At 41.5% G+C, this 15,030-nt stretch overlaps 1 protein-coding gene across 1 annotated transcript in view; it reads left to right on the top strand.

Annotated features, from left to right (window-relative positions):
• Positions 1-15,030, top strand: part of LOC107107220 (store-operated calcium entry regulator STIMATE-like) — a 57,502-nt gene that overhangs the window by 32,493 nt on the left and 9,979 nt on the right. The window contains exons 3-5 of the mRNA XM_015407480.1: positions 453-548; positions 2,396-2,517; positions 11,701-11,813. Coding sequence (XP_015262966.1) covers positions 453-548; positions 2,396-2,517; positions 11,701-11,813 — 331 coding nt within the window. The remainder of the gene's footprint in view (positions 1-452; positions 549-2,395; positions 2,518-11,700; positions 11,814-15,030) is intronic.

Genomic DNA, 15,030 nt, shown 5'->3' with positions numbered 1-15,030 from the left:
CAGGTGCACACTCCTGCGCCTGGTCCACACCTCAGCCCTTGCCCACTCTGTTCTTGGGGTGCTTCAGGAGACTGCAGCCAGTCTGATTACAAGTGGGTCCATGCTGGCGCCTCCAGGCCTGAGGACACTGCTGGCTCAGGGGGCAGTATTTGTGTTGGCTCACGGTCCCCTCAGGAAGGCCCTGAGACCCTGGCTTCACAGGAAGGGTCTGCCAAGGAGGAGCTTGGGGACAGGCTGTTCTACTCTTCCTTCAAGGATGGCTTGTCCTTCCATGCTGCACCAGGGCAGTCCATGAGAACAAGTCATGCAGAAGTAACCTGCAAAGCCATTTTGATATTTTTCATTATCAAGTTTTGTCTTTCTAATTTCACAATGTTCTAGTAAGAATTTCTATGTGGTCAATGTTTAATGTCTACTTTCAAAGTTTTGATCAGTTTTTTATATTTCTCTAGGTTTTTGGATACTTCAAAACAAGCCATAGGGATGTTGTTCATCCACTTTGCCAATGTGTATTTATCAGATCTTACTGGAGAGGACCCTTGTTCACTGTAAGTGTGTATATATTAATGCTTTGTGGAATGATCTTGTTGAAGTTCAGTTGACATTGTGAGTTCATACCAAGTTCAGTTGATATTGTGAATTTGCAGATGTGCATCCAAACAAAAGAGGAATTCCCATGGCTTTGATTTTCTTGTTTCCATGGTAAGAGGTAGCTACATTTGCTTTAAGAATGAAGCTGAGTATGCATCTTGTATCACAGATCCTCTTTTTCACTTGATTTGGTTAATAGAATGGATGTTTAACTTGGAAGTATATGAAATACTTCACGTATCAGTTCAGAACAACATATGGTGAAGGTTTTTGTAGTACAGAATGGTATTCGAACATTGCTTTCCTAAATGTAACAGTACTCTTACAAATTAAGAATCCTGAGTTAAATTTTAATTGGTGAACTGCTTAGTCCTCAAGGTGGCGTAATTGTTCCATAGAAATTGAGAAATAGAGGAACTGTCAGTGGTACAGCACTGCTTAATATTTTCTGGGACTACAGTGACCTCTGGTGGCCTTATAAGCCTGAGCCAAGCCTATATATTTTCACCAAACAGAGCATTCCAATAAAAATGTCTGAACTCATTTCACTCCTTTATTCTCTAGGCATACTGAACCACTCTGTGATATTTTTAAAAATGCTCACAGCTTCTTTTGACTTCCACTGTAGTGTTTTTCTAAGCCTCTAAAAGCAACTTTAGAAATAGAAATTCTTTGTATAATTGGGAAAAAACCTTTAGACTTGTATACTAATTCTCATTAGAATATGCAATAGAAGCCAAGCATGTTCTCACAAAAACATTAGAGACGATTCCCATATAGATATTTGTCTTTTTGCAGGGCTTATACAGAATAAGCAATTTGATTTCAAAATCATAATTTAAGGGATCTTATGTTGCTCCAAAGGTATCTTAAATTACACAAACTCTAGAGCTATCTCTCAGTTTAACAAATCTTAATTAATAGTGCTATGCTAAGGAAAGTTGGCCATTCATTTCAGTTGGCTTAAAGTGGAGTAACTCTTTAAGATTGCACTGCAAGTATGTAAGGTTTGCTTGATTAAATCGGCTCATACACAAATTCATCCAGTTTTGAAGATAACATGGCTCCTTTCATTAGATGATGTATATGTGTCACAGACATTGTCTTAGAAGAGGCATTCACTCCAATCTGTTCTTTCTAAGATGGCACCTGCCACTCACATTTGTCTGGGGCATCTTTTAAAAGACGTACAACAGAATAACACTCATCTGTTATTTGTGGATGTCTCGGTTCTATCAAAGAACAAAAGAAGGGTTCATGAATCATGAGGCCTATTTTCTTTTGCAGTTTAATGCCATCGACCTTGCTTTTGCGTGTGGTTTCTATCCTATTCTTGTAGACTTAAACAGCAAGTTTTCCATTTCCAAGCAGCACAGAGCTCCTTGCTCAAAGGAACACACTAGATGGATGGCATGAAAGAGACCTAGACAGTGCTCTTAAATTGCACGTTAAAATGAAGAGCAGTGTAGAAAATTGATTGACTATGTGGATAATAGGTGGCTTCTTATGAAAAATGGCAATTTAAGCACTAAAGCATGTGCTTAGGGAGTAGTGCTAAAGCTTTTGCAAAGAATAAGGAAAGTATGAAATCCTCTAGCCTAGGAGCATAGTTGTACATATGCTAGGTTTCTGGGTTTGCTCTGCAAAAAGAAAAATTAGCCTGCAAGGCAGCAGATAGAGACATTGCCTAGGCTAGCTAAAAGCCACAGGAGGTGGTGGGGAAATTTTCTATAGTTTTGGGGGGGCAATAATATATTTTCATGCCCACAGTTAGGTTTCTCATGTGTGTTTTTCACCATTGTAGGTACCTCATCAACTTTCTGTTAGATGCCACTTTAGGAATGCTGCTAATTTATGCTGGTGTGCGGGCAGTAAGTAGCATTGTTGAATGGCGGCAATGGGAGTCTCTTCGCTTTGGTGAATATGGTAAAGATTTTCATCCTTAAAATGCTTTTTGAGACAGATTAATTCAAATACTTTTTGAACAGGGTTGGGTTTTCTTGGTGATTTACTTGTCAATGATGAACTCCACAGCATGTTTTTTTTTCTAGAGCAGATCCTTGATCACTACAAATTACCAGTGCTTGATTTTGTGAGGTAGAATGAAGTTCCCAAAAATCTATACTGCAGTCTTTCCCAATTAAAATCAGTGCTTCAGTTGGGCAGGGATAGGGGACACGTTCTACAACTGCATCTATACAACTGGCTGGTTTGGGTGAATGTCCAGCCTTACACAGGCACTTTCAACCCATCTGGTGATCAAAGGTCTTTAAGAGTTGATATTTATTTCTGAATCAGGCTTGAGAGGAGCAAGGCTCACAGGCACCCTCTGTCTTCACTGCTTTTCTTGAGAAGAAATATCTCAGTGCTGTATAAGTCGAGTTCCTAACTGATCATCTCCAAAACATCCTGATACTGCCATAGCCAGGTCAGAGCCAAGATCTTCGTTCTCAACCCAGAAGAAAAGGGAAACGCATCCTAAGCTTGCGGTCTTTCTTTCCAGAGTGGAAACAAGCATCTGATCCAGTCCCTCCCTTCTTTTCAATCTGGGAACAGATAATGGATTCAGAGAACCTAGGTATCAGGCAAGCCAGGCACAAAGGATTTTCCCCTTCTTCTGTTGGGCTGCTATGTGAATATCTTGCCAGTGTCTAGAAATGGCAGTAGCCACAATGTTTTTGGAGATAATCAGTGAAGAATTCAATTTAGATTTTGTGAAATTTAGCTTTTTCCAGCAAAATGTCATATTTTTCAGAAGCCACATACAATGTGGCATGGCTGTTCAAGAAACACCAGCCCAAAGCCACCTTGCTATGGTAAGCTGGCTGTGAGATTCTCTGGAACTCACACATTGTATAATTAAGGGAAATGTTTGTTGATTCTCTCCCTCCATGCTGTTCCTGGGAGTCCTTCTACCCCCAGAAGCATTGTTTTGGAATGAGCAGGGGAAGGAGGCAAAAAAATCCCATTATACTGACAAAAATCTTTCTATCAATGGAGATCTAACACTGGACCCAAGCCAGTGTGTATAATGTTGGAGAGAAAAACTGGTTTATGTTGCAGCACATTTGCTTTCCCTATGTTATGAAAGGCTGATTCTTCTCAAAAGATTTCTGAACAAGGCCCTGACCTGGATAGCCCAGGCAAGCCTGGTCTCATCAGATCTCGAAAGCTAAGCAGGGCTGACCCCGGCAAGTACTTGGAAGGGCGACCTCCAAGGAATACCAGGGCTGGAACGCAGAGGCAGGTAACATCAAAGCCTCCTCTCTGAAATGTCCTAGCCCCACTAGGGGTCACCAGAAGTCACCATGACTTCCAGGCTCACAAGCACACACACACACAAAATACCAAAAAAAAAAAAAAAAGATTTCTAAACAACACAGGCAAATTGATTGTAGCTTTAGCTACCTGTGCTCTGGCATAAATCCAGTAAATACCAGATGACATCTTTGATCTAAATTTTTTGCCTCAAATACTAATTGACGATTCAGCATAAAAAGATCTTTTGAACTATGTGTTTAGTGAAGTATTTCATTTTGAGGAATTACTCCTGGCATGTTAGTGTGGAGATTCCATCTCAGCAGTTGAGTATTCCAGCCAGAGGGAGGAAGGTCAATCATCAGTCATCACATTCTTCTTCCTGAACATTCATGCCTTGCTGTACAATAGTAAGAGGAAGAAACAGGGAGGGAAAACTAGAGCAAACAAACCTTTAGGCAGTCCTAATTATTCAAAGAATTTTGTCCTGCTTACACTGGTCCCAAATGCTGCTATTTTAACAATGTGAGGAAATAGGGTTAAAATTTTTTTTTTGCTGAAGTAGAGTACCACTCTGTACCCAGAATATGGGTTACCTGCAGCAGGTGAAGCCAGAAAGCATGGCAGTGGAAGAACAAAATTTGAGTCCAGAAGCAATTTAAAAGACCAACAAAACTTCCAGGTTATCTGCTGTGGTGAGCTTTGACTCACAAAAGCTTATCCCTGAGAAAATGTTGTTGATGTTTGCCACTGGATTCAAATTTTGTTCTACTACTACAGACTAACGTAGCTATCCACCTGATACTATCAGCATGAAACTGGAAGAGAATCTCAACACCATAAGAGCAGTTATGCTGTATCCAGCATCCTGCATTACTCAGTGGCCAACCATTTAAGGACTGCCTATGAACTTAACTACTGACCACTGCGGTCATCTTTGGGAGCCCTCTCCATCTGAAGCTAGATGGGTCGCAATCAAAGAAAGGGCCTTCTCAGTCCTGGCACTAAAATTATGGAATTCCCTCCCCATGAAATGTGTACCTTCTCCCTCTTTCATTGTCCTCCACCAGCAGGTGAAGAATTTATTGGTGTGACCCTTCTTCCTGACCCTTCTTCCTGTGATTCCCCCCTTTATTTATTTATTTATTTATTTATTTATCTTAACCGCCCTTCCCTGTTTATGTGGGGCTCAGGGTGGTTTACAACAACATAAATTCCAATACAAATTTTAAAACCTCAATAATTGTTCAATAAATAGTCAATTTAAAACCCAACATTAAAATATCTAAAACAATACACATTCCAAGTTGGTGGAAAAAAATTCAGCTTCCACAGGCCTTCTAGGGGGGAGGGGTTATGGATGGTGGAGGGTGTGTGTAAGAGTAGTGTAGTGTTCTTTTTTCTCCTGTTTTTTCTGCCGTTAAGTAATTTGTATGATTTTAAATTAAAAAATCTAAAGTAATAATAATAGTTACAAGTTGCTGACAAACAGGACATAGAAGCCACGGTTGCCTTCTGATGTTGCCTCTTAGAATCATGGAATCATAAAGCTGGAAGCATCTAATCCAACCCACTGCACAAGGCAGGAGATTCACAAATACCTTCCCCCCACATCACAGTGACCCCTGCTCTATGCCCAGAAGATGACAAAAAAACCTCCAGGGTCCCTGGCCAAACTGTCCTGGAGAAAAATTGCTTCCTGACCCCAAAGTGGCGATCAGCATTTCCCTGGGCGTGTAAGAAAGGGCCACAAGAACCAAGCACTGATGCAACCCTTCCTGCCCTCCCTCTCATGATCTGCCTAAGTTCACAGAATCTGCATTGCTGTCAGATGGCCATCTAGCCTGTGCTTGAAATCCTCCAAAGAAGGAGAGCCCACCACCTCTTGAGGAAACCTGTTCCACTGTGGAACTGCTCTGGCAGTTCTTTCTACTGTTTAGCTGAAAACTCTTTCGATGTAATTTCAACCCATTGGTTCTGGTCCAACATTCTGGGGCAGTAAGACACAGGGAGGAAAACAAACTTGACCCAAAAACTGGAATCAAGAACCACAAGGGTAAGAAAGAATTTATCTGTATTGGCCCTTGTGTTCAGGCCACTTGAACTTTTCAACAAGGCTTTTATTGGGCCCTTATTTGTTTTTAACTGCTTTTCTAATAAATACTGTATTTTTTATATTATAAGTTTAAACTAGGTTTTTAACATTGGCCCTTTATTAGACTTCTTTCTTACCCTTGTGGTTCTTCGTTTCAGTTTTTGGGTCAAGTTTGTTTTCCCCTCCCTGTGCCTTACTGCCATTGTTTGGGGACAGTAGCTGACATGGCACAGAAGGACTTTGGGTTTTTCAGCTATACAGATGAACAAATACCAACATTCTGGGGCAACAAAAAACAACTCCACACCATTCTCTATATAACAGCCCTTCAAGTACTCAGATGCTTACTAAAGAGAGTTACTCCAGTCTAAGCCCATTCATTTCAGTGGGCTTACATGGGAGTAACTCTGCATAGGATTGTACTGTGAGGCATCTAAGCATTTAGTGGTCAACCCAGGGCTCTGCCACCACTCTCTCAAGTCTGCCGGACTCGGAGGGGTTTTCTTGTGCTTCTGCTTAGGTACACAGCCACCAATAGAAACCTAATAACCTTGTTTCATTGTTTGTGCATACCCCAGAGACCACAATATATACAGTTGTATCTGCATGAATGTCACCCTGCCCTTCCATTTTAGGGCTTGATGGCAGGCCAGATGAGAGTAAGCCACAACAGCACAAATGGTTGTGGGCCCGTTTCCTCTCTTTCCATGTGACTAGTGGGTGTGGTAGTGAGAAGGAATAACGATTAGAAAAGAAATATCCAGGTAAGGGGGTGAGGGTTAAAACAGAAACAGTCGTAACTTCTGTCATATAATTATTGGTGGATTTGAAAGGCTTATGAACCCATTAGGTGGGTTGGTGTCTTATCAGGAGAACATTTTCCTCCATACTTATGTGTAGAAAAGTGAGACAGTTTTCATTTCTCTGTGAAATACATGCTAACCTTTTTTGTATTTTTAGAGAGCATATAATTGTTCGTCTCTTTGAGTCCGTCTACTTTTCCAGATACATTATTTGATACTTACCAATTCATTGTTTGATGCCCTACGGAAATAAATTTTGTATTAGAAGCCTGTCTTTTTATATGAATTTAATCTGGTAGTGTCTCAAGGAGTGAGATGGTATTGTAACATGCATAGGTGGAACTCCTGGACAAATAGCTGATGGGATAGTGGTAGAGGTCTGTATACAGCATACTTTGATCTTAAATATGATGGGAATGCTATAAAGAACAAAATAACACAATAAAATAACATAAAGAGATGAAGACTAAGAAACTTCTAACCTGATAATTGTAACGCTACTGATCTCTTAGCTAAGCTGCAGGCCCTCATGCTTCTTCCTCCTCTCTTTCCTTAGTGTAGCATCTGTACTGATGTTAACCAGTGAGCTTTTAACCAGCGTTAAATCCATTCAATTAGGGATTGAAGCTCATTTGCTTGCCAATGAAAGCTAATACCAGTAAGTTTGATGCAAAACGTGGAATGCTACACTATGTTGGCAAGGAAAGCAACAGGGCCATAGCCAGTGGTGGGACGTTGGAGGCAGTGCCCCCTATCTTATTTGCAATGCCCCCCATCCCAGTCTCCATCCCTTTCCACCTGGCCGGCCTCTCTCCCCAGTGGGCCACCCAGGGCCCGGCTGAGCATACAGGTCGAGAAAGCAGTGGCATCTGTCACCCCAGGGCACTGCCAGCAGCCTGGCCTCGCCCACACCAGCCGAGTGCAGGGTGGAGCGTAACCCAGGATCCCGGAGTAGGGTGGCTGCATTGCAAGACAAGCGAGCTGGCTGGCAAGGAACGCAAGCAGTCATACCCGGTGAAGGTGCCTCCAGGGGCTGCAAACCGCAAAGAGGTCAGTCTGGGGCAGGATGAGGCCACGGATGTTCAGACAAGGAGGGACGAGGGGGGCTTCCAGGGCTAAGAAGGACAAAGCTGGGGCAGGCAAGGCGACCCCCTCGCCGCTTTCTGTTGCATGTGTGTGAATGGGGAGGGGGCTTCTGAGCACACACAGACCCCCCTCCTCACACATGCAATGGCCATCTGGAGTGGCAGAAAAGAGCCAGAGTCCAGCAGCTGCTGTGCTACCTTCCTCCCCCCTCCCCGCCAAGAAGTACCTGGCCTTGTTTAACTTTAAAATTTATTTTAATTTAATTAGTGTAACCTGGCCTCCCCCCCCCCCAAAAAAAATCCTGGCTACAGGCCTGGAAAGGAAGGAGGAAAGGGAGAATTTACACCCATCTAGGGAAGCAACCTGAAAACCTAACTACAGTCTCTGTAGTGTTTGGTCGTTTTCAGGCTCCCTGTGACAACTGCTTTGAATTCTATTATTTATACCCCACTTTCCCTTAATGTTTGAAATAGACTTGTCAACGTATTTGAAAGTCCGCATACTACTGTTGTAACCTATGAGTAAGCAGTAGAGTAGTTGCTTCTTTTTACTTAATTCTATACATGCATGTATTTGTAATTAAGGAAAGGAGCATTCTTATGCAAATATTCATGTTAGGAAGCAAATCACCAAACAGTTTGCCTTCCCACAAATTACATTCATGGGGAATTCCCATATTGAGGGTCAGATGGGTATGGAAGTGGGACATGTACTTGAACAGTAGAAACAGGAGTTTGGTTCAAGTGTTGGTCAGTGTCTTGTTACTTAGGGTTTAAAAAATAATGGAATATGTTTATAAATCAATATGTAAAAGACATACTGACTTTGAGATACTCAGTAATACATACTTCTATGGTTAAGTTGTTAAAATTTCCAGACTTTGTGATATTTTACATGTCTTAAGTCTTCTGCTTTTTGTTTAATTTTGCGAACTTGTTTGAAAATCAAATCATACATTGTACAAATCATAATGAGTGTTTAGTTGCTAACTTAATTAATCAATCCTTTGGTCAGCTACAACAGTTCCCAATTAATTGCACAGCTCGTTTTTAAAGATATGTTACCTAATTTAATGCAAGTACTTCTCCATCTTAAAAGAGGCAGTGTTTTCTTCTCTCACTCAAAGGAGGCCCTACATCTTCTAAGATGGTGCCTCTGCAAAATGTACACCTTAAAACAGTGTGTCTAGTGTTCAGAATGATTTGCTTTCTCCATTGGCAAATTTTTCACATGCTTTATGGGGAAACATTCATGGAGGTTTTTTGTACATATGATTATGAAAAAAGTCATACAAGTATTTCATATTTTTAGTGCAAGTCATTTGAAAAAAATTGAATGGTTTTTTTAATTAAAGGAAATATTCTTCAATTTCCAAGTTTCTAACATTTTTCTTTGACTCCCACTCAAAACAAAAGATGCATCTGTCACTGAGTAATTTCTTGTGTGTATATAACTTCCATGGAGAAGTCATGCACTAATGAAGCAGCTTTGTACTTCTGAAGATGTCATGCAATGTTTTGTTTGTAGCATATTCAATAATAAGAGGCCGCATAATGTAGTAGCTAGCAGTGTAGATACTTGTAAAGTCAGTTTTATGGCCCAATCCTTATTTACACGAAAATAAGTCCAGTTGTATTATGTGGGACCTACTACTTGTGTGCTTGCAGGATTACAGCCTGAAGCTGACAACTGTGTAATATTTTTATGTAAGGAACAGGAATTTGAAGACTGAATCTATCATGGTTTTAGGAAGAAAGTGAAAGCCACATAAATTTTACATATTAAAATTTCCCCAACCTTTGAGGTAAACAAAAATTTAAGTTCATTATGACAACACCACATTTACAAATAGTGAAAAACATGAGCATGTATCATACTGAACAAACAGATGTAATTTACCAGTTCAAAATCTAGACTGAGAGGTTGGAGTCAAATCATGAACTTATTTTAATGCCCTATAATGAACTGTTATCCCAGGACTGGGGGGGGGGGTTTACAGATTTAATTAAAGGTGCTTTTATAGGGAAGTTCCAGACGTCAAAGTGTTGCGTGCTGAAGAGTTATAGCATCAATATAAAAATATATTATAAACATTAAGAGCAGCAAATAGAATATCTGGTGTATGTCTTTCAAAGCCTTGCCAGAAAAGGAAATGGCCAAGGCCCATTCTGCATTACAGCTGTTTAAAGGTATTTGACTTTCCATTGCACAGTTCTCAGGCTCAGCTGTTACTCTGTATTTGAAGATGCCATAAAATTAACTTGAAAGTAGGCAGTGAAATATAAAAAGAATAGCAGCATTCTAGATGTGCTGACACTGCATGTTGAAGGCCATAGAGCTAACGGTATTGTGTTGCAGGTTTTTAGAAAACTCGTCTTGTTGCTGGTGCCCCAATTCTGCATTCCTGTGTTTGTGTATAAGAGAGAAGTTTCAGCTGCCCTGAATTTTAGTATATACTTCTCTGACATATTCTAGGGAAGCATAGTTCCTTATCTAGAAAAATAGCCTGTTTCATTTGTTCATGAGTAGAAACACACTCACCCAAATCCTACAATGACTTCCACTAAATCATTTTAAATGGCAATATAAATATGATAATTGAACTGTAGCCAATCTATCTTAGTAATTGGTATTGTCCTAGAATTCTAGAGAAAAGCAAATACAGTGTCTATCCTAAATGAAATTACAGGCCTTTCAACTTGCCTTCTGTACCTATGAAGATAGTCAAGCAGGTGAAACAATTTGTGAGCACCCAGAGCAAAATTAGTAGCAGACAAAGTGAATTATGCTGTATGCAACGACAACTTAATTTTCTTATTTAGCTAGAATAATCTGCAGTATGATCCTGTGCAAGCATCCTTCAAAGAAAGTCCCAGTGAGTTCAGTGGGGCTTACTGCCAAATAAGATTGCATAGGATTGTAGACAAATTTGTATAACTTGCAGAAAGTTACTAGCATATAAAGGGTTTCAGCAAGGCACTTAGCCTAGTACTGAAGGTATGCTAGCTAAAATTGCCATGAGAGGTACACATATCATAGATACAGTTGTTGTTTTTAAGTGAAGCAAGGCCTATTCTGGGCCACTACCCAGATGGCTCCCTGCCCGCCTAGGGATCCTCATTCTGATCCCTGCTGAGGAGAGGAGGCCTGCAAATGTTTGGGGGAAACTAATATAGTGACATCCTGTAGAAGTCCGTGAAGGGTTTGGTGGATCCTTCTGTCTGGACATGCAAAAGTTGTGGAATGTGAACGACAAACTACATGATCTGGATTCCCATCCATGATTTTTATGATGAACTTGTAGTAAGCCCTACATAGGACATCTGATCTTGTCATACCCTAGACGTCTTCGATATAACTCCTACTAATGAGTCATTACAGATGCAGTTAGTCTATGGGATCATATTGTGAGCAACACAGTCTGTACACAGTCCTTATCCCTACAGTACGTACTATACACAGTCCCTATCCCTTTTCCAAAAACAATTTCTGAACCATTTCATTATAGTACAGCCCTCCTGAATAATTCCATTTCACATAGTTTACAGACAGCCAGGAGAGTGGGAGCATTCTTGACCTCATCAGGGAGACCATGCCATAAGATAGGGGCCACAACACAGAATGCATGAGTCCTGGTGGTTATCAGTTTTGCCCATTTGCAGAATGGTACCTTCAATAAGTCCCTGCTCAGACAATCAGAGCTGTCATGGTGGAGCATAGATTGCTTAAGACTGAAGAGGGATAAAGGTTGCTTTTTGATCAACACTTTTTAAAAATTATGCTTGGTGGTGTTTTGGAACTTATTTCAGTGTAGTGGTGTCTTACCTACCAAATGTCTGTTCTGATGATTTGTGTATTCTTTTATAGGTGACCCGCTGCAGTGCGGTGCTTGGGTGGGCCAGTGTGCATTGTACATAGTGATCATGATGTTTGAGAAAACAATCATCATTGTAGTCCTCCTAATACCTCAATGGAAAGAGGTTAGAGTCCTTAATGCACGTTTTTAATTATGGGGAGAAGTGTAAATATGTTGCTATGCATGCTAGTAAGTAGACAGTGCTTTACTTTAGCAGGATTGTCAAAGATGGACAATAATGTCATGAAGGCTAAGCCTTCACTGACTGTCATCTGTAAAATGTTTTTGCATTATCAGGGCTTGATTAATCGTATGTTCATACTTTCTTTTGCCCTACTGAATCATCTCTCATGCAGTATGTTATAATAAAGGTCAGACGTTGAATGTCAGGTTTTTTGTTTATTGTAATGATCTGATTAGATCAGTGATATTTCCTGCATCATAATATCATGTTTGTACTTTTCTAAAAGCATGACATTCGCCTGCTTCCATTTATCCCGTAACCCCAGTATAAAAATGTATATATATTTTTGAGATCCAAGGTCTAGAGATTAACACTAATCTAATCCCTCCCCTTGGTTCTCTTTATCTACTCTGCTTCTTGCTGTCGTCCTATTGGTGTAGGGGTTGGAGTGTCGGATTAGGGTTGAATCCCCTCCCTGCCATGGAAGGTCCACTGGGTGACTTTGGGCCAGTCACACTCCCCCTGTCTCTCAACATAACCCACTTCACGGAGTGGTTGTTAGAACAGAACGGAGAATGGGAGAATTATAGGCATTGTATTCCATACATTCTCTCCCTCTCCCAGAATGCTAGAATTCGAGGACATCCAATGAAGCTGATGGGCAGTTGGTTCAGGATGGACAAAAGGAAAAACTACTTTACACAGACAGTGATTAAAATGTGGAATTCGCTGCCAGAGGATGTCGTGATGGCCATAGGAATGAGCAGCTTTCAAAGGGGATTAGATAGATTGATGGTAGATAAGTCTATCAATGGCTTCTTGCCCTGGTGGGTGAGGGGAACCTCCACATTCAGAGGCACTAAGCCTCTGAATCCCAGAGCCAGGAGGCAACATCAGGGAAGGCTTTGGCCTCTGTGCCCTGTTACTGGCCATTTCAGAGGAATTGGTTGGCCACTGTGTGAGACAGGATGCTGGATTAGATGGACCACTGGTCTAATCCAACAGGGCTCTTTTTATGGAATTCCTCTTTTATAGGAATATGGCCCACTGTGGAAATAAATACGAGCTCTAGAAAGAGGCTCTGGGTGGTGAGTGATCTCCTGTCCTCACCTGGAGATTGGCAGCAGTGGTTCCCCAGGAGAAAATAACTGATTTGAAGGGTGGACTCTGTGGCATTCTATTCAGCTGAAGCCTCTCCTCTCCCCAGACTCTGGCTTCCATAGACTCCACCACAAAATCTCCAGGAATTTCCCAACATGGGAACCCTAGTCAGGATTGGCCCCATTGAGTTCCCCACAAAGGCCAAAGTAGGCCTGGAAAGGGCCTCCTATCTTTGCCTTTTTACTGACAAAATCGCGCTTGGTTGCCTAGCAGCAGCCACTGAGCAAGAAGTTCGTCCCCCAGCAGAAAGATATGAGAATGGTTTGAGGGCCAGTAGCTCACCTCAGTAGCCAGCCAGAGGAGCCAAGCAGGAGAAGCATTTTTGTCAAGAAAGAGCCATTTTGGCAGTTTATTCTGTCAGGGAAGTGGCCAGGCTGGCAGTAGGCAGGGAAGAGGAGCAGACCCTGCACCCAGCCAATGGCATGTGAGTACTCTTGAGTGGCGGTTGATGGGCCAATGGCTCATGGAGCGCACAGCACAGCCAATGGGAGAGCCAGAAAGTGCCAACACATTTGGGCATATATATATATATATACATACATACATATATATACACACACATATATATATATATACACACACACACACACATATAAATGTGTGTGTATACATATGTGTGTATGTATATATATGTGTATGTATGTAAGTGTGTGTGTATACATGTGTGTGTGTGTGTGGGTGTGTGTGGCAAAATCAATGGCAAAATCTTATAAGGAGTATTCAGTGGGTTGGGGGAGGGGGTTTGAGGTAGAGGCACCAAATTTGTACTGTAGCTGCTGGAGCCTCTCCCCAAAAGAACCCCCAAGTCTCAAAAAGATTGGACCAGGGGGTCCAATTCTAGGGGCATCCAAAGAGGGTGTCCCCAATCCTCCATTGTTTCCTATGGAAGGGGGGAAAGGCAGGCAGATAAAATCAGCAGCCCAGCAGTAAAAAAAAAAAATTAATTAAAAACTTTAAACTGCAACAAGCAGCCATAAACCAAAGGAACCAAAAGTGACTAGGAAGAGTCCTGAGATCCTAGGCCACAGACAGAAGGCCTAGTTAGTCAGGCACCCCCCCAAAAAAAAAAACAACACACCAACAAGCCCAGATATCAGTCACATAAAAAAAAATTAAAAACTTTAAACTGCAACAGACAGGCAACCACAAACCAAAAGAACAAACAAATAAAAAACCCTGGAAGAGGCCTGAAAGGGCCTTGGACCTAGAGGCTTAGTCACCCACCCCCACCTCCTCCGTTAGCCAACCAACCACAAAATGAGAATAGTTTTTTAAAACTGGCTCTAATCAGTCAAACCAGTGGATGTCTTTAGTCTTCTGTTCTCCAGGAGGCAGGATCTTGATCCGAAGTAGTCCAAGTTAGTCTCTCAGGAAGCAGGAAGGTCAGGCTCACAGCAGTAGCTGAAGCAGAAGCCAGCCACATCAGGAGCGGGAATGGAGTCAGCCAGCCAGAGACCCCTGCTTTTATGCTCTCTAGCCATGCACAGAAGAATTTCAAAAAAGAATAAACTTCTGCAATTGGCCAAAGAGCAGTGTGCCCACCCTTACCTGAAATCCTGTTGACCAGTGCTCCTTCCCCCCTCCTGTCCCTGGGAAAGCAAGCTAGGAGTTGGGCTTCAAGTTTGAAGCCAGCAGCAACAACAGCCTTGCAAGTTGTAATGGCATTTGCAAATGCATTGCAGAAGGTAAGTGCAGCCCTTTAAAGTTTAACCCCCCCCCAAGCCTGTATTCGGTAATGATGAAAAATGCTGAATGAAAGCTGAATATTTTTGGCTTTTATTCGGCATTCTGTATTCGGCAGCCAAATCAGAACTGAGATTCTGATTCGGCTTGCTGAATACCCAAAAATGCTGAAGAGGCATTTTTCAGTGTTTTTTCATTTCTTTTTTTTAGAATTTTTTAATTGCTTTTTCATTATAAACTACAAACTAAACACTACAGATTCAGAGTAGCAAGGTACATTGATAACGTATCTTGCACTTTGGGTGTTTCCCTA

The sequence above is a fragment of the Gekko japonicus genome, unplaced genomic scaffold (assembly GCF_001447785.1).
Source record: "Gekko japonicus isolate JY-2015 unplaced genomic scaffold, Gekko_japonicus_V1.1 scaffold728, whole genome shotgun sequence".
NCBI classification, from domain to species: Eukaryota; Metazoa; Chordata; class Lepidosauria; order Squamata; family Gekkonidae; genus Gekko; species Gekko japonicus.
The sequence above is the reverse complement of the archived record's forward strand: the minus strand, read 5'-3'. Positions and strand labels throughout refer to the sequence as shown.